The sequence below is a fragment of the Ctenopharyngodon idella genome, chromosome 9 (assembly GCF_019924925.1).
Source record: "Ctenopharyngodon idella isolate HZGC_01 chromosome 9, HZGC01, whole genome shotgun sequence".
Lineage (NCBI taxonomy): Eukaryota > Metazoa > Chordata > Actinopteri > Cypriniformes > Xenocyprididae > Ctenopharyngodon > Ctenopharyngodon idella.
Window position 1 is genome coordinate 34,277,330 of NC_067228.1, and position 23,890 is coordinate 34,301,219.

General features: G+C 38.8%; 2 protein-coding genes across 2 annotated transcripts in view; one reads left to right on the forward strand and one right to left on the reverse strand.

Annotated features, from left to right (window-relative positions):
* dbi (diazepam binding inhibitor (GABA receptor modulator, acyl-CoA binding protein)) overlaps positions 1-23,890 on the forward strand; it is a 279,016-nt gene that overhangs the window by 4,225 nt on the left and 250,901 nt on the right. The gene's annotated exons all lie outside the window — the stretch shown is intronic.
* On the reverse strand, positions 3-23,737 carry usp37 (ubiquitin specific peptidase 37). Its single transcript, XM_051906683.1, has 24 exons — positions 23,570-23,737; positions 22,305-22,546; positions 19,593-19,758; positions 19,393-19,487; positions 19,198-19,313; positions 18,946-19,023; positions 17,189-17,277; positions 17,011-17,104; positions 16,273-16,428; positions 14,119-14,250; positions 13,875-13,998; positions 12,377-12,582; positions 12,168-12,285; positions 9,845-9,924; positions 9,604-9,768; positions 9,485-9,532; positions 9,277-9,394; positions 6,469-6,676; positions 6,187-6,347; positions 3,683-3,743; positions 3,489-3,604; positions 3,336-3,405; positions 3,110-3,248; positions 3-1,257 (listed from the first exon to the last, which is right to left on the reverse strand). The coding sequence occupies exons 2-24, from the start codon at positions 22,476-22,478 to the stop codon at positions 1,176-1,178; spliced, it is 2,796 nt and encodes a 931-aa protein (XP_051762643.1). The 5' UTR covers positions 22,479-22,546; positions 23,570-23,737; the 3' UTR covers positions 3-1,175.

Genomic DNA, 23,890 nt, shown 5'->3' on the forward strand with positions numbered 1-23,890 from the left:
GGTTTTTTTTTTCTAAATAATTTTTATTTTAAAATGTGTTTAAGGAAGTCAAAGACTGAATACTAAGCAATCAAGTAGAGCTTATAGCACTGTTTGAGAAACACAATCTCCAAACCAGCCCCTCTTCCATGAACCTACTCAGACGACCAGAACAGAAGACATGAATAAAGTGGTTACCGAAAACATGAAAACAAGAATGACAGTACAGCATAAATCAGACAGTGACTTACAAACATCCTAAAATAAATAACATCAGCTGACTTCATATGAAGCTCAGTCACATTGGATGCTTTCTATATCCAGTAAAGGCGTATGAACGTTTCTTCTTTCTGAAGACACACATTCAACACGACGGCTGTGCAACTTCACAACATAAAGCTCTATACAGAAGGAAAACTAAACGCTTCACTAGGTCTGTAGGTGTTGGAGAGGCGATCTTTAAAAAAAGACAAGCTACATCAATACCACTGAGCTTGTTAGATTAACATTTATAAAAGAAGAATAAAACAACAAACAGTCATCAGTAAAGCCTTGAATATATAAACCGCTTCTATTCCAAGTCTCTCTCATCGCTGTAGGTCATATAAAAGCCAACTGGCAAAAGCAAATATTGCACCACATTTTCAGCTGCATATCAAATGAGAAACAGACACCCCGTATTCAATAATCCACCCAAACATATACAAGAATAAAGTTTTGTATGCAATAGATCAGGAAGGAAATCTAAAATTTGCAGAGGGGAAAGAAGGGAAACAAAAGATTTCATAGAGAAACAAGCTGATTTCAAATATTTAATGCATAAAAGTTTACCAAAGGGACTTCTCATATTAAAGGCAAACAAAAGAAAAAGAAAATTAAGGGGCAACTTCTTTGATGTTGAAGTTGCACCTTTTGTGAAACTCAAAATGCTTTCTATATTTATATATTTATTTTTCTTTGCTGCTCCCCATAAACATTTCGCACCTATATGAGTTTCTAGAACATTTACCCATCTAACTGCAAGTCTACAGTAGTTCACAGGGAGAAATGGGAAAGAGAGAAGTGCCCTAAGAAGGGGTGTGTGTGTGTGTGGACGGTCTTCAGTAGCACTGATGAAGGATGTAGCTTTACCCTCGGCTCAGCTCAGCGATCGTAGGCAGAAGGATCCACGTTGTTGATGGGATGTTGAAGTGTGTTTACAGCGGCTGCAGCACTGTGCGTCCGGCCTCACAGTTCCCTCCTGCCTTCTCCAGCTCAGACAGCTCCTCAAACACGTCTCTGAACACAAACACACCTCATCAGACACAAACACCACCGTTCTCACAACACACTGGCTCTCTCACCAACAACTCATTTATCCGCACAGGAAAAAGAGCTGCTCGGATCCAATATACTGATGCACGTGTTTATGTTCACTTAAGACATAACTGACTGTTTACGAGAATATTTTGACGTGTGTATTTGTCCGTTCAAGTGCAACAAGATGAGGAAGAGAACTCTGTTCAGTATTGTGCTCAGTATGAGAGGCAGTTTTCTGTGAGCGCGCTTTGAATATGTGTGCAGCACAGAAAACAGTGCGCAGGTCTTCTTGCGCTTGAATGGTTTAAAAATTACATTAAAATGCACACATAGGAACCAATGAGAGGAATCGAAATTAATTTTGTAACAAGTATCAGATTCCTGACCTTAAGTATTTGATTCCCAACCACTATTCACAACACAACAAACGTGTTCTTAACCTCGTCGTAATGTTAAGTTTTCGGCTGGCTCTGTGTGCCTCATATAAGCCAACTGCATTTTTACACAGAAACCTCACGGCTCGCTCTCTTTTCTCTCTATATCTGTCTTAAACATCACTGTTATTTTAGTATCATTGATAGACTATTATATTTTGAATTAGACTTTTTTATATTTCCTGCTTTCATTTTAGTTAAAATGTAGTAAAGTTTTAGTAATTTTGTATTTCTTTTTATTAGTGTTGTTTATTACTTTTAGTTTTACATTAAGTTAGTTTTTTAGTTATCTTAGTAATTAAAAATGAGAAATGTCCCTGAAATAAGCTATTTCAGGTAATGTTTATTTTATTAGGTAATGAAATTGTTTTCTATGGTTTAGCTTGTTAACAATGTATTAAATATAATCTTAACACATTTATGTGATAAGATTATGTGATTATCATTGATATACTATTATAGCTTACCAAATACCAAAATTACACATTTAAATGTTTTTTTTCCTGTGAAAAACCTGAAACTATTATACGCGGATCTATGAATATGCTAATTAGCCCCGCCTCCACTCACACGAGCTCAGAGATCCACTCGCTCATCTTACTGAGGTAAACGCTGCACAATGGTATCGTTCTTTACAACATCAGACACATAACGGTAATTAATATGATTAGCCTTTTGCTTGACTGTTATCAAACAGCTAATAATATGTTGCTAATGTTACACGACTCCCCTGCTTCAGAGTGGTCATAGTTAATGATAAGCTAAAGCCTGCTGGCACATTGACATGATTGGTTACAAGGTAGTTTGTGACATCACAAACACCAACGATTTCAAATCGCCTTCAGGAGAAAATACTCAGCAATGGTGTTGACTAATGAATTTTGTCTTTAAGGATATTAAAAACACCACATAGACATATAAACAACATTAAAAACTTGATTTTCACCACAGGGAGTCTTTAAAATTTAGTGTTCCTTTAGTAATTTTGTTGTTTTTTAATTTTTATGTAGTTTTAGTTTAGTTAGCATTTTTTTAGTACTTAAACTAAACGAAAATCAAATGTCACTGAAGTTGCTGTTGCTGAAATAAACTAGCTGAAATAAAATAAGTTTATTAATATTTTATTTCGGTTGAGGTTTATTTTATTTCAAGTAATGAAGTTGTTTTATTTATGATTTTATTTCTAATAAATTTAAATCAACACATTTATAAGGCCGCCAACAGTATGTGATTATTACATACATGTGGCTTCACTTAAATTTTCATAAATGTTAGTATGAAAGTTACTGACGAGTCTGTTCACGACAACATTTGTACGCAGATATGGCACAGATTTGTGCGTATGCACGGTTAGACAGGCTCAACTGAAGGTGTGCATCACTAAAGAAGAGACTGACTTGTGCATGTAGAAAAAGATGTATCCGCTCCGGTCACGATCCCTCTGAACGGTGGACTCCTGTGTGCGCGAGACGTCCAGATCGTTGTACGTGAGCCACGACTGTTTCTTCATGTCATACACATCACTTATGTAATGCCCTACAGGAGGAAACAGCAGCCAGTCAAACACATTGCACTTATTCTGCAGCGCAACAACGAGAACATGAAGGTAAAATCAGCCAATACCTGATGAAGAGCTGCTGCCGATGTGACTGACCACACTGATGAGTCTGAAAGAGTTGGGAAGCTCTCCAGTCTACAGAACAAACCATCACAGTCATTAAAACTACACCATGAAAACTGGCACTTCTTAAAGCACACCGAGGGTTTGAGACGCACCTCAGCGTTCTTCTTGAGCTCTTCAGCTTCAGCCTCACTGTACTCCATATCCAGACCATCTTCATTGCCAGAGTCGTCATCAGAGCACAGCAGCTCAGGCAGAGAGTTATTGAACTCTACAATGACAGAAACACACACGTTAACACACAAAACACTCACTCAAAGATCATGTGACTCGATCACGTCATACTGACCTTGCAGGCTAAGCTCGGTGGCTCTCTTCAGATCATCATCTTCTCGCATCTCTCTCGCCTCCTGCACAATTAACAGATAATATTCTCTCATTGTACAACAATCATTGTCACGATGTGTTAAGCTGTGCTGACATCACAGATGAGCAACACTGGAAAGATACAGCTGACAAGAAGATTGTGCTGAAAAACTACAACTAAATATGTCTGTGCCACTTAACCCACAAATCAAAATAGAGGAAAGCAAACACATTTTTCATTAAAGTGCCCCTATTATGCTTTTTCAGATATTCCCTTTCTTGTAGTGTCTGTGAATGTAAAAGATCTGCAAAGTTTCAAAGTGCAGATAAATGGAGGTTTTGTCTCTCTAAAGCAAGAATTGATTCTGAACTGCTGAAACGAGTTGTCAGTAATTTAGGTTCACTTCCTGCTGAACATACGTAGGTTTGAAACACATTTGCATAATGCCAGTCTATGATCTTCATTGGCTGCTGGTGAACTTTGACCCTCAAACACTGTAGTTGTATCTGAGATTATAGTTGTAAGCGGTTAACCAATCACAACAGACTGGGCCATCTGACCAATCAGAGCAGATGAAAAGAGCTGATGCTGCAATGATTATTATGAGGAAATTAAAGTGTTTTTGATCTTGGATGCATGTAAACCTGTTGTAGGAGACTCCGAAACAAAATTAACAGCCTTTAAAATAGCATAATTGGGGCACTTTTTGCTTTAAGCTAAACGAAATTTTGATTCTTCATTAAATGATGTAATGCATAATTACCTCTAAAGTTCGGTTGTGATTCAGTTTACCAGCATATTCTACAAACATGCTGAAGACACAAATGTAATTGGAGGGAGAATTTAGACTTTAGTGAAATTCACAGGATCAAGAATTGTAAAATTCAAAGCACAATCCACAACACAAACATTATATATAGAATGTTTTGATAGATGCATTTAAACCCACAGGTAGCACTCTCAGATGAAAAGGTTCTATATTGAAACTTAAAAGGTTCCATCAGGCGCTTCATAGACAGAAACTTTCATCAAGGGATCATTTTATGGATTTAGTTTAATAAATTTTAATTCATTGTTAATTCTGATTAAATATTATGAACAGCTAGTAAACATACTTTATCTCTAGAAAAAAAAAAATTAAACAACCCGTTAAACAAGAAAGTATTATACAATCATTTAAATGGGACCTATAATGCCCCTTTTTTCAAGATGTAATATAAATCTCAGATGTCCCAGAATGTGTGTGTGAAGTTTCAGCTCAAAATACCCCACAGATCATTTATTATACCATGCTGTAAATGCCCATTTTTGAGTGGAAGGAAAAACATGCTGTTTTCGTGCATGTGTCTTTAAATGCAAATAAGCTGCTGCTCTCCACCCCTTTTCCAGAAGAAGGCGGAGCCTGTACAACTCATGCCTCGGATACTCTGCCAATAACTAACAAAACATCTGTTTGGTTTTGATTATCATCTCTATCGCGGTCACGCTCACGTGACATTGCAGTTCTTCTTCAACATGAAAGTTTATTATCATATGGTTTCCTGAGCGCACACATCTGAAGCACGCACATCCCGTGAGTATTAAACTAAGTTCCCTTTCATGTGTTATTGCACTTAAACTGTCAAATACATACAAGGTTATGTCAAAAACAGTTTACATAACCAGCCGGTTATGTCTGTGAATGTAAACAGCAGGGAAAGAAATCGCATGTGTATATTAGATCTGTGTGTTAAAGTGAAAGCAGTGTAATATACAGTACCTACTGCTGTACATGCTGTTAATATGAATCTAACAACAAAAGAAAAACTGCTCTTGGTTGAATTACTTTAGTAGCTTTAATGAGAATACATTTCTCACTTGAATGCTGCTGTTAAATGTTCTGGTGAGGAGATAAACATGGCCGACTGTGTACAGCTCACTCAGGGGAGGAGCTATGCTAATAGGGCAGATTCTGTCAGCAGTCATGGGTAGGGCTTCTGGAACCGTTCATTTGGAGAGACTGTTTATGATTTATGGGGATTATCAAAGAAGGAGTGGGTGTTTTTTGTTGTTTTTTTTAACCATTCAAGGCTGGTTGTTTACACGCGTGTTCAAACACATTATAAAAGTTAATTTTGCATAATAGGTCCACTTTAAGACATTTTTCCTTACGCTGGTGGATCATAACCAGGTTGTAAGTACTGCTTCAAAATGCCAAAAGAGTAGGCAATTTATTGAAAACTGCATTTAAACTCAAACAGGCTGTTCATCAGCTGATCAAAAGTTTAAGACCACAGCCTTATTAAAATGTGTAAAAATATGGCTTTCATGTCATTGTCCATTGTTTCTTCTTTTGGCATTTTGAAGCAGTACTTACAACTTGGTTATGACCCACCAGAGCGAAATATGAATACTTGTAATGTTTCCCCCAGTCTTAAGATATATATATATAAAAACAGGGTTCTTTTCCCTGAGAGTAGTGTAGAGAGGTGTATCATGGGCCTTACGTGTTCCTGCAGGCTCTGTGCGAGGGCCTGCTGCAGCTCCTGCTCCTCTCGCTCCTGCTCTAGACTGTACTGCTGCACCCAGTCCAGCTCTCCCTGCACTCCTTCAGGAGTCTGGTTCTCCTTATTCTCATCCATGGTCAGATCTAGAGACTCCAGAGCATCTACACAAACCAAACAAACACAGCTCGTTTTCAAAACTGAGAATATACACAATACAGCATGTCATCATGAAGTCTACTGGCATTAAATCTAGTTAACATGCATTAGTTTAGAGTTGTGTACCTGCAGGCTGTTTCTCTCCATCCAGCAGGTCCAAATGATGAGTCAGGTCCTGTCCGTCAGCATCTCCAAACCCCGTGTCGGGGCTGCTGGTCGGCTCGTCATCAGGGCATCCGGACAGACTGGTGTCATGTCGACTCATCTCCAGCACAGCTGCCAGCATCTCATCATCATTAATGGCGTTAAACTCGGAGTGATCACTGTGCTGCACCTGAGGGGGAAAAGGAGGTTAGATGTGGAGAGAAGTTGGTCCGATTCAATTTGGCGAATATTTAAATACATGCACTCCCGTTCAAAAGTTTGGGGTCAGTAAGAATTTTCCTTTGTACTTGGCTGCTTCACTTCCCACAACCGCTGTAAGCAGTCAACCAACCACAACAGACTGGACCATCTGACCAGTCAGAGCAAAGTAGACCAATCACAACAGACTGGGTCATATGCTCTCAAGCGCACGCATAAAGCTTGCAGCAGCACACCGGCAAATGTGATTATGAATGTGGCGTGAAAAAAAAAAAAAAAAAAAAAACAGAAGGATACTGTCTGAACATTTTAATAATTTATTGATAAACTAGTGTTTTGTATGTTTTCGGCTGCGATGATGAAGTCAACTATGCTGACTCCTCATCTCCGCAGTAGTGGACATGCCACGTTTCATACGCAGGGCTCGACAATAAGGACTGCCCGATGGCCCGGGGCCAGTGTGAACGACGCTCGGGACGGTAGACAGAACTGTCACTTGCCCGATCGGCCAGTGCTGTAGGGTGTGTGATATATATCGTCTATGATATCGTAATTGTTGATTTAACGATCTGAAATTATCGAGCATGTCCCTCACTTTACAAAAAACAAAAAAACACACTCATTGAGTGCACGCATGCACTACGTGACGTAGTCTAGTAGGTTAGACTAGTGCATGTGCATATTTAGGCCCTGTCCCAAATGGCACACTTCTATGCACTTTCGGTCTTGTGGACTTAAAATGGCTGCCGCATGCGCGTGTCCGTTAAGTCCACAAGACCGTAGGGTGTCCCATTTGTCACTTTTAGGCTTCAGAAGGGTGCTCGCGGCTGATATGCGCCCTCGATGCGCACTTTTGCTGAGCCTGCACTGGTGCGAGCTCTGCGGCAGACTTCTTCCCGACAGTCAAAGCGACGTTATGTCATGAAAGTGCGGACTCGTAGGAAGGCCCTGAGTGTTTAGGGTGCCATTTGGGACAGGGCCTTACGAGTGTACGCTTTCACTGCATGATTTAGTCTATTAAAATGCATTTATAATGCATCAGAATTCAAGATAAGGGGCAAAAATGCCCCTGTATATCTTTCATATTTATATAATTTAATATAGTTAATCAATATTAAACAGAGCGTCATTTTTCTCCAAATATCAGCACGATTACAAATGTGATATTGATTTTATACAGCGTACAGTTTAATGAACAAGAACTTAATATCAAGTGACTTACATTTTAGACACCAAATCGCCTGTTTTGCTCCATTTCGCCTACGAAACTAGTTCCAAAGTCCACACAGCATTGTTTTGCGTCTCTGAGCAACACTTCCTGAATGAATCAGCCATTTGAATGAATCGGCTGAATCTCAATGACTCACTCATTAACAGGGACTTGCTGCCACCTACTGGCAGGTTTAATTTCACGTTTAAAGTGTCTTTTCATTTTTAAAATAATTTCAAATAGCAGTATTTAACGTTTTATATTTTCAACATTTCAAAACATTATTTATGCATCTGTAACTGCTCTTGACTGATTAACTTTAATAAATCTTTGATATTTAATCTATAGTTATATAATTAGCTATACATTAGATTACAATTTCTGTACCTGAAAAATCTCCCGTTTAAACCTACATGAAAAACTTAAAAAGCACCAATTATTTTTATACGTTTCTTCTGTTGTATTTATTTTTGCTATTACTCATAATTTGATAATTTGTTACCAATTTATTACTTACTATTTATTTGTCTAACAATATTTAAAATTTAAGTGAGTTAATCTAGTAGCTTTTGGTGTCATAACCCTATTTATTAAGGTTACATGTATCAAAAACAACAAAAACAATAACTAGGCTTTTTTTATAGGCCTATTTTCTTTTACTTAATTTTTTGTTGTGGGACAAGTGAAAATTTGAAAGTAAAAAATCCTTAGCGTTGAGCCCTGATACGGATTACATAATCTGAGAATATTTGTTTTAGATTGGTTCATTTATAAATAGACATTTCAAGTTTTCCATAAATATATTTCTCATGTCTGTGAGACAAGTATATGCTGAGTTTTGGTTCATGTGAAGTCTTTGAGAGTCACTGAATCATTTTGTACAAACATTTTTTTTTAAAAATAACACATTCTGATTAATTAAACATTTTAAATAGACTGCAGCAATTAACATCTTGTCAGAACCTCCAATAAATTACATGTTATTTTGTTTAGTTATCTGTTCAGAATTGTGGGAGAATTTTGATCTCTGTTCGAAACAAAAACAAACAAACAAAAAAAATCGTGATTCTCAATTTCACCAGAATCGTGCAGCTCTAACATCAGGCAGTCCTTTTTTTTCGAGCCCTGCACACAAAAATTTTCACAAAAATATGAAGCAGGTCTTAAAATCTATAATTTGCCAAATGTAGGACAGTTTTAAATTCTAGCATGTCTGTTTTACACATTACATCTATACAGCTCGTGACATGACAGCTTTGAGGATTGTAGTTTGTTGCATAAATGTAGAGCGTTTAATTTGATTCACAAACGCCACGTGGACTGATTCGAGCACTTCATTAAGAAGAACCAGTTCCTCTCACCTCTTCTGTCCTGTCATCTTCTGGATGATGTCTGCGACCAACTTTTCTGACGAGCTCCTCCTCACTATCAGAGTCGCACAACACACTGCCCGAGCTCTCTGGCTTTTGAGAACCTTTCCTGTGAACCACCCATTTAAAGCACATGAGTGTGAACACATCAAGACTAAATATAATCTTAGCATACACATCATCAGAGGGGCGCTCTCACCGTAGTGTCGAAGAGTTGACGGACTGCGACGTCTTCAGAGTCCTGGAGCTGAAACGAGACGAGCCATTAGCAAGAGTGAAGAGAGCGACACTAAATGACAGTAAGAGAGCTAGGCTTACAGGGCCGTCTGTGCGCTCCAGCCGAGGCTGAGAGGGGGGCGTGTGACCTCTGTGCAGTGGGACAGCAGTGTCAAATACTTGGGGATCAGGACTTGTTGGCCCAGCTTGCTGTTTAAAGACAGCTGAGTGTTGTAGCTGTAGCGTTTGAGGTGAAGAATGAGCACCCTGCAGAGAGACAGCCATTCAGATGTTTGAGTTGTGTTCGACTGAAAACAAAGCTAAAGAGTGCGTTAATACAAACCTGGGAAGCCGGCTAAATTTGTGAGAGACTGTTGCTGCTTTTCCACTGCATTTTTCACAGGAATACTCAATCTCCTCCATCTACAAACAAAGTCAGCAGGTCATGAAAATTGCACCATATTGTAAAACAGAACTCACTATCCAAACAGAAATTAAACTCCCACTGATTGTCAGTCACAAGCATCGTTTTACAGTCAAAGAATAGGGGAAAAATTAAAACTCAAAACCGTTGTATTCAGTCAGGCAAGATTTCAGGAAAAACACTCAGTAGATGACAAAAAAGGTTGACAGTCCACTAAACAGTTGTTTCGAGTCAGGAATGTGTGGAGCGAAAATGTGTTTCGATTTTTGCATTCGATTTGTCTGTCAGGCAGAATAAAAGGCAAATTCATTTTCTGCCAGTGGGTCACTTATTTAAAAAATAAATAAATAAAAATACAGCGCTATGCAACTTTTCATTTCTGACACCCACTCATCACTTATGCTGGGTTCAGACTACACGATATCTGCCAGATTTTGGCATGATCCGTTTGACATAGGGTGTTGTGGTGATTCATAATTATCTGTGATAAATAATCTGTGACTCTTCACGACGTCCCGACTAGCATGCTTACATTTTTTCTTCTGTCACATCTGTGAAGTTGACTAATAGGAGCACAGAAGCTCTTCCGTACACAGCTAGGTGGCGTTATGCAATGGAGAAGGGACTGTCACGACAGAGTGGAAAAAGATGTTGGAGGTAACCCGGTGAGTACTAAAATACCGCTTCGGTAGGCACCGTTTGTTTACTAGGGCTGGGCAAAAAATTGATTTCCCAATTATACTCTATTCTCATTTTTACAAACCAATATCGATTCTTAAATCCCAGTAATCGACTGGTTTTCATTTGATGAATGAACGGAACATTGTAGCACGTCATTTATCAAATAAATCGCAGTAAGCTTTGTGCTTTGTTACTTTTGATTTGAAACAAAGTCTCAGATTTCAAATTCTGTCCATTTCATTACATTCAAAAATAAATACCGTTTTGGCGCTGTTTAGTGTGGCGTGACAGATCGCTGTAGCGCCTCAGTTCAGGAGAAGCGTCAGTAAACTGATCATCTCCTCCTCTTTAATACCAGTTACAACACGAAATAAAATGAATAAACATCTGAAGGCATGTTAAAAGATACAGTACATCGTACTGAAATCCATCCCCTGGTTTTCACAGACAAGGCTTAAGCAAGTCCCAGACTAAAATTCACGTTTGAGCTGTTTTAACTGAAAGTAACTTGCACTTAAAATATGTCAGTGCCACTGTTTTATAAGGCACGTTTATAAATATAAGGCACGTTTATAAAAGCTACTTAAATGTCCTAATTGAACTAAAGCCTAATCCTGGCTTAATCTAAGCCCTGTCTGTGGAACTGGGCCCATATCCTGTCTCATGTAATCGCTTAGTGTTTCAACCGCTGAAAGACGTCAATAAAACAGCTTGTAAACGATGTCACGTATCGTCACATTTACCCCAGAACAAACATATTCAGTGACTACTCAAATTCATTAGTCAGCTAGAAAAAGAAACTCTACAGGAGATTTTGCTAAATATATGCACCATATTACATATTCATTATAATTTTGGGTTCTTCAATATTTAATGCATGTTTGAATAAGTCTGTCACGTTATAACAGCCACCATTTAAATGTTTATATTTCAAAAGACGAATTGGAGTAGAAATATAATTGTGACTGTAAAGTTAGTATTATAACTATTATAATAAAAATTTGTGTAATTTAAGTGTTTGTATACAAAGTTCATTTTAACCTTCAATATTATAGTAATGTATAATTTTATATTATTAATTGAGCTTTTTTTTCCTTGAGAATATTTGCATGTACTGTACCTGATATATATCCAAAATAAATCAATATTGAATCAAAATCAATTTGTGAAATTTGTGTCAATACCCAGCCCTATTGTTTACGCTCTTGATTCTGGAATTCAGTCGCTAGTTCCACCTTCTCGATGACATCACACACGTCGTTAAAGATGGCAAGCAACGGTTGTTCGGGAAGCAACGTGTAGTCTGATGTATTTCTTGTCCATGAGACAACAAGAATTTAGGAGTCAAAATCACATCATCTGACAGTGACTATCGTAACAGAAATATAGTATAGTCTGAACCTGGCATTACTAAAACAGTCTGTTCGTGAGCGACACAAAGTCGCAGTTTTATGTAACAGCAGCGGCTCTGGGCATGTGACCAAAAGCACAAAACTTATTTGTCAGTCTTTTAATGTTTTGATCGTTCACATCTGACAGCGAGTAAGATGTAGTGGCTCACCCTGAAAAAGAGGTCCAGAGAATCCTGTATGGATCTCATAGGGAGTGTTTTCTTCCTGCGAGGAAGGTCGATGGACAGATCATTGAACTGCTCACGCTTCGTCACCACCTCTCCACAGCTGCTCGCCAGAGGAAGAGAGGACTGAGTCAGTATGATTAAAAAATCAGACAACACATGGCTGATTGCTTTATTAAATGCTTCCAACTCACCTTTTACATGTTATGGTGTGCTGCACTTCAAACTCCATGTTGACGGTTACAGGGCAGGTGTAGATGCGTGAGGTGTCCACTTCCTCAGCTAACCGCGCGCTCTGTGGCTCGTCCCAGGCCGAGGGCTCGTTCTTCCAGCTTTTGTTGATCTTCTCCACGTCCTCCTTCAGCTGGTCCAAACACTGACTCAGGAACTCATGGGCATCCTGGGCAAAAACAGCTGATTGGCACTTGCATCATATGAACATTATCCATTATGTGCATGGCTCACACCAAGAACAGTAACTATATCGCTATCCACACCAACTGACGATAATGTTTTGTTTACTGTAGGAACGCTGCAGTTTCATTATCTGCCACTTTAAATGCTTAAGCTCTTTAATGTCGGATGAATACTGATTGTCTGTCAATGCTTTTATGGTTCATCAGCTGGAAAAACTGTTGTCAAAGTGACTTCAACAATACCAGCGTTTCCCCACTGATTAACTAGACTCTAGCCACAGTCTAATCTGTGCCACCACAGTTTCATAATGTACAGAAAATATTTTAAAACTACTCATAACATAAAAGGTCTCTAACGTTGTTTTGCACCATTGCTTAGGCAAAGTATCTCTCAATCGCACTAAAATCAAATGCGCAATATGGCTTTGTGCCCTTATGAAATCACAAAAGACTACAATTTAATTAAATAAGTATATAGTCCGATTGTGCTGCGCGTTTCAAAGCGAAGTGTGCACTTTACTCGCGTAATCAGCTCATGATCCAATGTTTTCTGCAGCTCAGTTCACAGTGAATAAACTCCATCTCTGCATGTGCTGAGAGTTTAGTGTGCATTTGGGAATGTAGCGGCCACCAGTTACGCATTATTTTCACATTTGCATAATTTCAAACATTTTGTGGGAAGATGATTACAGCATTTCACTAGATTTGTAACGATATGCAATTGTAAACCTTTTCACAGAAACGGTAGTTTTCCACCAAAATAAAAGCTCTGGGGTTTATCTCTTGCAAGTGAAGAAATCAGGACAAATGTATTGTAATTTTCCTACTGTAGTGTAAAGTAAATATTTATAAAATATTAATTTTCATTATTTTAGAGTGCATTTGTTTCACAATATATGGCTATTACAGTCATAGGAATAATAATAATAATAATAATATAAATTTATTATTATATTCTAATTGTTTGGCTTCCTAAAACACCAGTGTGAATGCAATGTAGACTGAGACGCTATATCACAACAACAAAGAGGGTTGAGTCCACTTTAAAGTACAGGTGCTAGTCAATTCACTGTCTTTTTTTTTTTTTGTTGTTGTTTTTTTTCTTCTTTCAATTTGCACACTGAACATGGGTTGGAGCTCTTAATTTTACAAAAAAATTAAGTCTCACAAAATCCTGTGGGAAAATCTCCCAATTAGAAACATTACAATTATAATTATCATCCTTGGTGTGAACAGGGCTGAACTAGAAATTATGTGACGAAATTATGAGTCTTACATTCTGCATGTAACCAGAGAAACGCTCAGCTGTTGAGGAAATGGCGTTCTTCACTCGCCGTAGAAGATCTTTCTTCACTTCTGGAGGGGAAACGTCTTTCTTAGCCAGCAGATGAGCAAAACGTCTTCATATGGAAACAAGAGCAAAACATCAACAGGCTTGTTAGACCGTGTATAAACGTTTTTCCATTTTTTGTGTTTTTATAGGATTGTGTAAAGGGGAAAACACCCAAGCATAAGCGTACTTCAGAAGGGCGTTGACGGGGACTCTCTTCCACTGGATGCCCTGCTTCAACAGGTCGTTTGAGAACGAGGGCAGGCTGAAGAGTGACTGCAGTATGGCGTTCATATAACACGTGTTCCCAAGATTAGAGAATCTAAAGGAGAATCAAACAATAGCCATGTCACCTTTTGACTGCTGCAGCCTGCTTTCTTATTACAGGTGTGTCGTCAGCACTGGTGTTCGACAGATGTGGACTGTGAAGTAGTCTGATATTTTTTTTGTTTTGGCATGTCTTTCTGACGCAGAAGGCTGATCCTCGCTTCCCCCGTGCGCATTTTGGTGCTAGAAACTTTGTGTGAAATGTTTTTTTTTTCCCCCCCCACTAAAACTTGCACATCATTTCATTTTATGACATCAACACAATAAGCGACGTGATAAGCTACTCTTCACAGAACACGCATGTAAAAAGGCATTACAAGCAAGTTTTTAAATTATAACATGCACATTTATATTGTCACCAGTGGAGATCTCAGCAAAAATAACACATGCAAAGAAATATTTTTGGTTGCAAATCAAACAATTTTAGGTGCTGTCTGGAGCCCTGCGATCCAGAAAAATTAAAACTGAAAACATGGAATTTGTGGGGAAAAGCAGAATTTGGGGGAGGGGTAAATCAACTGTGTTTGACAGAGCCCTCTGTTAGCGAGTGTAGCGTCTGGACCAATCAGACACACAATTATTAATTATATTTAATGAATAATCCAGAAACTCACTCTCAAAGATCTGTGAACCCATCCCCCTAAAACTGCAACTAGCATCCCAAACTTAGCTAACACACACGCAGGACTAGGTGTCCTGTTACAGGACACAAGAAAACTGTAAGATCTTTTATTACCATCAGGAATGTGCAGAGACTTGTGACTCTGACTTAATTCTTGCTGAGAAGGACAAATTAATTTTTAATCCTATATATTCTATATATAACCACTTGAGAAATGTATAAATATGCATCCAATTTTCCCATCTCATGATTTTCCTTTTATAGGCTTTGGCCTATGTATTAATTCTCTCTTTTGAACTCTTTTAGTATTATTGTTTCAGAGTTGCATACTATGGTTAACTAAAATCACATGGGTAGCATGTTTGGTATCGATGGACTCCATCTTTCGTTTCCTATTTGGTAATTTATGTTACATGTCATTAACTCTGTGACACAATAGTATTATAAGAATCTAGAAGGTTCTTCTCATACATCCAATCCAATGTCCTATGCTAGTAAGCTATTGCTACAGAACAAAGACTCGTAAAGTTCCCTCCGAAGGAACAACTTATTGGCTCAGACACCTCAAGAGGGTGTGGCATCTTCACACTTTAAAATCACTGATCACAAGATCACGACCCTCCCCCTCTCTTTTACTGAGAAAACTCTGATGTGAAGATGGTACTAAGAAGCTAGAAGCTTCTAAGGAACCCCAAGCTTGTGCCAGGCTCCAGCCTAGACTTTTCATTCACCAAAGATCCTCTGAATCTAACTGGTTCTCTCTCATCAAGACAACATCAGCAAAGAACAACTGGAGCCTCCACAAATTGCATCAGGACAAGTTTAATTCAAATTGGCGAGACATGCAAGTATCAAACTTAGTCTCATTATTTGATACATTAAGTATCCTTACCCCTTTTAAAGAAGAGCATGTTAGAACTAAACTGATGGTTTGCTCAAGGCTGTTGATCTGCTGAATTTCAAACAATGCTGTAACTTATTGCTTTCCTGTATTCTGCTTCAGCTCTCTCTTTCCCTTGGTAAACTGTATGTGTGTGAATGTTAGAGTAGTTTAAGTGTTTAGTCTAGTTAATAAAGTCTTGTTCATGTCACATGTAAAGTTGTCCGTGTTTCATGCTCATATACTGGAGCTAATCATGCAGATCCTGACTACATGCTCTGTAGTACTGTACAATAAGAGTGTTATTTCCCATAACCTGGACATGAACATTTCTTAGAATTAATAAACAATTAACAGAATGTTCATTGGCCAAACAGGTTAATTAATTTTAATATTAATTTTATTACATTAAGTTAATTTTATTAACCGATCCAAATATTTATAATTATTTATAACTAGTTATAATTATTCATATTTCTTTGAGCTAATTTGCTACACGAGTCACAGACACTCACCCTTGCAGTGGAGGTTGAGGCTGGGCCAGTGCAGATGGTCTTGGTTTGTTCCAGCCACCGTAGTCCAAAGTTGGGCGTACCTTTTTAAAGGGAGTTGAGTGATTGGGTAACATTAGGCTTCTTTTGGCAGACGGACACTGGCCTGTACTGCTGGGCCTGAAAATTAAGATTTAGGGAGCACAGGGTCAGATCTCAGATCTCGCTCTGACAGCCGCAAGACCAGCCGAATACTGCGAGTGTGTGTTAGAAATCAGGAATGGTGAGAGAACACTGTGCTTGGTACGTTTTTCGTCTTCAAACCAAACTAGGGTCTTCAGCCGACAAAGTTTAAATCCTGTCTGGCTAGAGCGCTTCCCATAATGTTTACGCAGTCTTTAGTGAAATTTTGAATGCATTCGACCTACACTACGAAAGCGATCCGGTCGAATGCGTTTTGAAAGTGGACAAGCTCAAAACGTTTTACACCCCGTTTACACCTGTATTTAGCACCACCCACTTCTGATCTGATCAACTGAAACAAATCTTAATACCAGGTGGAAACAGGGCAAAAGTCTCAAAAACCTGAGAAATCAAACCAGTTCTTGGTTGGAGTTAGATGTAACTAATGTAAAGACTTGTGGATTCAAACTGATAAAACTTTGTGTGCTTGTTCTTTTAATCAATTTGTTTGTGAACTGGACTACACTGGTCACTCTCTATGTCTGCGCAGTAACTGAAGACAACACACAGGCTCTTTACCTGTCCAGAAATGAATGGGTTTGTGTGTAGTCTTTACTTCCTGTTCTGCTCCCATAAAAGGATGTTGGCTGGAGAGGAGCAGGAGTGTGTGGAGCTGAGGAAATAAAGCAATGAGCACATGTAAGAAAACTGAAGAGAAGCAGTTACAGTAGATAAACCACGAAGAGGTAGTACTGACCAGATGCTCTGTTCTCCTCTGACTGCTTGAGCTTCTCTTTGCAGCTGAGCAGGAACTTTCTGGAGGAGTCTGTGATGGCCTTATTGTTGCTGAAATCCAGCAGAGAAATAAAGTTTATTCTCATTTAAGTACAAAACGTTTTCATGTTCACCAAGTCTGCATTTGATCAAAATAAGTAAAAACTGAAATATAAGTATAATTTATAATAACATTCTTATATAGGAGGAAATATATTTTAAAAAGTAATGTATTCCTGTTGCTGAATAGACAAGGAAGTACCTTGTCTATTAACGGGTAACGGTACAGTAACGTCTTCAGCTAGTCAGCTTGAGATCCTTTCTATCTAAACTGGTCATATCTCTTAAGCCTAGTAGTGAATGTTTTGTGAGCAGTAGGATAACCACTAGGGCTGCCCTCTAATTGTCGACGAGAAGAGGCTTAGTCGACCAAAATTGGTATTAGTTGGCTAGTCGCAGAAAAAAAAAATATCCACAGGAAGTGGCAAAATCACAGAGTCTGTGATGGACCGATTGTTAATGGCAGAAAATCCAAACATTTGCCTATCATTCATCGATCTCAAATATGACTTATCACTTCACACATGTAAGTAGTAGCAACTTTACAAGTCCGCTCGCTCTAACGTTAACCTAGATAAATGTGCCCTATTATTAGGCGCATATCCAAGTGTGGAAGCTAAAGTATAGTGCGCTTACTGCATGACATGGAGGCGCCAATGCAATCACTTGCATTTAACTTAAAATACTCCATTTTTGGTCATACAGATAAGAATACTACATCAATTGAATGGTTTGCTTTTATTTCTGTAAACTCACAATTACTACAAAACGTGCTTTTGTAAAATAATGAAAACAAACAGGATGCGCTTTCAAGTGAACCGAAACTCAGCATATACTTGCCTCACAGACATGAGAAATTTATATATAGAAAGCTTGAAATGTCTACTTTTAAATGAGCAGATTCAAATCTTAAACAAATATTCTCAGGTTATGTAATCCATGAGATGTGCATGTAGGCGTGTCCACTACTGCGGAGATGACGAATCAGCATCGTTGACTTTATCACTGCAGCCGAAAATACAGAAAACACTAGCTTATCAATTGATTATTAAAATGTTCAGACAGTCTGTTTTGTCTATTTTTTTTTTATTATTATTATTATTATTATTATTATTGTTAATGTGTGTATTATTATTATTAATATTGTATTCATTTGTTTTTATACTGAGATGTTGTAAAGCACATTGGTCAACATGTGTTGTTTGAATAGTGCTATACAAATAAAGCTGACATTGATTCAAACTTTAGCCTAATCAGCACTCGAGCGCACGCATATATATCGGCGATTAAAGGCTTGTTATTATGATTTATTTTTAATTATTAATATAAATGCATAATTAGTCGACTAACCGCTTAAATGAACGACTACTAGTCGACTAGAAAAATCTTTAGTCGAGGGCAGCCCTAATAACCATATTTATCCGCAGTCTCACAGAGCTGAAGCACAAACAAAATGTTCTTCTGCAAAACGCATGTGTTTTTCAACTGCTAGAGGGCCAAAACTTACATAGTGTATGTTTAATAATATCTTGTGTGTGATGTGCTACAATTTTCAAATCTTGTAGTGTGTGCATGTTTAAGATGTGTTTCATAATCTATTAGCATTTAAAAAGACCAGCTTTACTTCTGCACAGTAATGTGTCAAAATGACTCAAGTTTACACAAAGAGATGACTTGTACCTGGAAGAGTCGTTCTCTTTGGGATAGTCCTCGGTCAGATCACCATCAGAGTTCATCAGCCTCTTCCTCTTCTCACTCCTACAGGACAGCAGGTTCTTTTAGTTGTGCTCAAGGCTATTAGTATGCTTCTCACATTAACAAAACTTCAAGTGAAATACAACATGTCAAGCAAGCAACATGGCAAGAAGTGTACACACTATCTAGAGACACTGTACCCAAATCTAAAGGCACTGGCAGGGTAAATTTGCACACCTGTTCTCAGAGAGCCCGTTGCGGCCGGGTGTGGACGTGACCCGGCTGGGACTCCCGAGAGGCTTTCGGGGTGTGCTGTCCTCTCTGCTGTCAAGACTGGGACGTCTCGGAGTGGTCTGAAGGAAATAACAGGTCAGTCATATAACATTTAGAAGGGAGTTCATGAGCATCTGCAAGCTTGTGATGCTGCGCTACCTGTTTATCTGATGGAGAAAGGCCAGAGTCGTTCTGTGCTGCGCGATTCCCAAGAACTAATCCAAAACTGGCACTTCCCTGGTTCGTCTTTAAAACTGAATAAAGTTAAAAAAAAACGACAAACACAAGAGTTAACGTGGCTCAAAAAAGTATGGATAGTGATGTAACCACTACAAGACGTAACGGGCAAAGAAACATACCTGCTGGTTTACCGAGCCTGACCTTTTCAAGGTATTCCTTCATTTTTTTTGCAACCATCATGGTCAGTTTGTCCATCATGACAACGCTTGAGTCTTTCAGAGTCAAAGTCACACGGTTTGGGCCTTGCATTTGATACCATGACACCTGCTTTACATTGTGATTCAGCTGTAATAAAATATACAAAATGAGTTTAAGTAGCATTCAGAAAAATACATTTAATGCTCATGTCTTAAAATTACACTGCATATCTCTGAGGAAATCCTTACAGTTGTTTCTTAACCCAAATTTCTAAGGCAGGGCTCCAGACTAACATTTGAGAGCAGTGGCGCTGGCGCCACTAAGTTCTGCAGAAGGTGGCGCCAGCACCAGATTTGGTGGCACGGTTTCTTTTTTTAAAATCATAAAGACAATTTAATCAGGCTACGTTCTCACTGCAGGTAAATGTGGCCCAAATCAGATTTTTTTTTTTGCCCACATGTGACTCGTATCTGTTTTCCCCATGACAGTGCGAACAGTACAAATCACATGGAATCTGATCTTTTCAGTCCCGATTTGTGCCACTTCCATATGTGGTACTAAATCCGATACAGGTCAGATGTTTTGTAACGCGACCGCAGTGTGAACAGTCATATCACAATTCATGCAATTTTTTACATCACTGGAGATCAACATTCACGATTCTGCGCTCATGGGAGTCTAGTCAAAGATTTTACATACTCAGCATTGTCAAGACAGTTGTGAAAGGTATCAGTAGAAGGGCTGTGTGATGTGTGAGAACTTGTAAGTATTATAGAGCTGTCACTGTAATACAAGCAAAACATGAGGGCTCGTATCATAAAAGTTTCAAAACTCTGCTCTCTTTTGGCACATCATTGTCTTTATTTTTCATATTGCCTGCGCATAATTTTGCTGGCTTCCGCGGCAGATCACACTATAAATAAACATGTAATCGCTTGCTTTAATGCCCTCCGTGTTTACTTCCATATGACAGTGTGCTGTGTGTGTTGCCAAGTCTGCGATTTTCCCGCAGAATCAGGATACTTTTTCCACTGTTGCCGCGGGTTGTTTTTCAACTCTGTGGGTTGAAGCGACCGCACTAACGTGATATTTAATCCTCAGAACGTGATTTCTACCGGAATACCCCATAAAATGTGATTGGGCTAGTTTTAGACTAGTTTTGAGAAGCAATTGAGCGGATTTTGTGGTAAATATCTGGCAACTCCGTTTGTATCGTTCTTCTGCGCATGCAGGTCAGTTCAGAACCATGATCTGTTCACACTGGAAATCTGATATTGGCCACATTTAAAACAATGTGAACAGCTATACAAAAAAAAAAAAAAAAAAAAAAAAAAATCAGATCTAAGCGAAAATCGGAATTGAGCATTAAGGCTCACAGTGTGAATATAGCCTCATATTACTAATGTTTTACATTAATGAGTGCAGTTACTAATAATATTACATGTTTATTAATTGGAAATTTGACAGTAAAGCATGGAGCTTGAATTTAGATGCAGATAAAATTAACTTATTAACAGTAACGTGCAAAAACAGTTTTATAGGGAAAAATGTAAATATTCTACTCTTATTAAATGTACCATACTGAACTGACGGACAGCTTCAGTGATTATAAAAGGAGTGCTCTTTACTTGCCTTCTGTGTAAATCAGTCACAATTTGAAAAAGTTTTTGTTTTTCATGAGACTTTTCCATATATTAGGGAGTCAATAAGTGCTCCTCTGCCGCCATCTAGTGGTTATTTCATGTCTTTTTTTAAGTTTTGTTTGACTAGAAGTGTTGGTTTTCCTTCATCTTTAAACTTTTAGTTATATAAATCATGACATTAAAAATCACATTAAAATTGGATAATATGTGGAGCTTTTAAGTGCTGGAAAAAGTGTGAAGCAGTTTATAAAGTCCTTGAAAAGTGCTTCAATTTCACTCAAAGTTTACATGAACCCTGAAATGAATAATGTAAAAGCATTCGAGTATTTCTGCCACAATACCATAGTTTCAGTAAGCGTTACTACATTAACTCCATGGTGATTTGTGGACCGGAGAGCCTTAACTTGTTCGTTCGTGGCAGTGTGTCTACTGGTTTCCACATCAGCGCTATTTGATCTGATATCTGTGGTTTATAGCAGAGGATTTCTGCGCTGAATCTGAATGCTTCCCACTAGATCTCACAGCGATGTTATTCATTTTGCGGCGAATTCAAACACTTTCTCACTGGATCTCCTAGCAGTGTCACGTGATCGAGATCGGCGCTGTCTATTATTGCTCAGTGCTGATAAACGGTCTGCGCTGCGCACCTCAAACGAGTAGCGCTGTTTCATTTCACTTTCGTTTGCCGTTTCTCATATGAAACCGAAATGGCAGCTCTTATCAGTTGTGCAATGTGGTGGTCACACCAGTGCAACCTCTACCAAAATTCAGTCGCGCTGGCAGAAAAAAAGATTGCAAAATGCGACCATTTAGTCTCAGTCCGGAGCCCTGCTCTGAATAAAACATAGCCGTTTTTTCCTCCATATCAAACTATCATATTTGATGCATCAGATTTTTATGGCTCATACTCCAAAAACGCACATTTGTGTAACTTTTTTTAAGAATTTGTCTCAAGGTTAAAAAAAACTGTTCCATTTAAATGAAAAAGAAACTGATTTCCTGACCATCATTTCATATGTCAGGGTTAAAGGAAAAGACAGACTCCAGCACCTGAAACATCCTCGGAGCACCGCCGCTGTTGAACTTCACTACCAGGTTTATTTTGTTGTCTCTCTCGTGGATTTCAAAGACGCCCTCTCTCCATTTGGTGGTCCCCAGCTCGCCACATCTGATGCGGATGCGGACAGCGCCGCCGCTGGTCAGCTTGGGCACTGCGACAGCCATGAGTGCGAGAGGCGCTCAAACTCCGGCTCTGGGCGAGCAGATGCGGCCAGTGATCTTCAACAAAAGCCCTGACAAAAGACCACAGACAATGAGCAACGTGAAAAAGCCTGAGACACAGAAATGTAAACATTACATCCATTTAATAACGACAGCGATGACGCTCACACTATAACTGGCAGCGAAGCAAGCGATTCATTGAAGAAAAACACACTATTTTGATCCTGTATGTTTCATGCTGCACATCAGTTTTGAAGGTGACAATGTATATAGACATAACAAAACTGAAAACAAAACTAGACGAACACTTTTAACGACGACCCAACCAGCGAAAACACAACCCACGTGACGGAAATTAGTCGGACTCCCAAATAATACACTAAAACAGTGAATCAAAGTCACACACGTGAACCTATCAAGTGTAAATGTCATTTAACAATCTGTCTGCTGTAACAATAACATCCCAGACATTTAAAACCACTCACCGATACCTCAGACAACTACAGCACAAAATAAACCTGCATTAAAGCGTTAAACTCCTTGTATCTACATCTTTACAGATATACCACATGATATAAAACTAAATCCCTTGAGTCAAATCACATAATTGTTTTTTTAAAAGCCTTGAGCTTAACTATGGCAAACTTCTGACATTTAAAGTTAACTGACAAAGGTCATGCGTCAAAACGATGTCTAAAGCTCTCCTTGATAAGATTTTATCATAAAGAGCCCGAGGTCCCGCATGTTTAGAGAAGTTACAGTGAGTAAAGATAAAAGTAAACAAACGCATCACGTCAAGACATTGCGCGCGCTTTAAATCAACCAACTTGACTAGCTTCCCTAGGGGAGCGCGCACACTTCATGCATTCACGTTTGCGCCTTAAAATACAATAACACTCGTGTGTCTCGCTGAAACTGGTCTTTATTTTGCTGTATCCACACACGCCGCTGTGAAATAATGACACACGCATCATCCACACGCAGCTAATTAACTAGCATTAGCAGCCCAGGCCGTGTGACAGGCTTGGCTCAGCTAACTGACCATTCTGATAAAAACCCGGGCAAATTCAGCGCACAAACCACATATCATTTACCTGCGGGAGGGTAATTCCTTAAAGAAAGCGATGGAGAATGAATATATCCTCTCAATGTGGCTCACTGTCAGTGTGTGAGTTTTGCCGGGTATGATGATGTTATCTGCGCTCGAGTCCCACGAGCAACCGATGATGGCGGGAATGTGAAAATTTAGAGCGGAAATGGGAGGTGAGAAGAGGTGCGTAAACTCACGCGAGATTGCGCGGGATTTCAGAGACCTGTGAACGCAAGTTTTCTGAGAATTATCGAATTAAATATGCGTGGATAACAACCTAAGCGTAATCGGATTGCTACGAAACCGAAAAAATATTACGCATACA

Excerpts from the sequence above, each read along its gene's own strand:
- usp37 (XM_051906683.1), bottom strand. The coding sequence starts at position 22,478 with ATGGCTGTCGCAGTGCCCAAGCTGACCAGCGGCGGCGCTGTCCGCATC. Across the intron at positions 19,314-19,392 it reads TTTCTCCATCAGATAAACAG|ACCACTCCGAGACGTCCCAG; the intron begins GTAGCGCAGCAT and ends TATTTCCTTCAG. Across the intron at positions 12,286-12,376 it reads CACACCATAACATGTAAAAG|CTGTGGAGAGGTGGTGACGA; the intron begins GTGAGTTGGAAG and ends TCTGGCGAGCAG.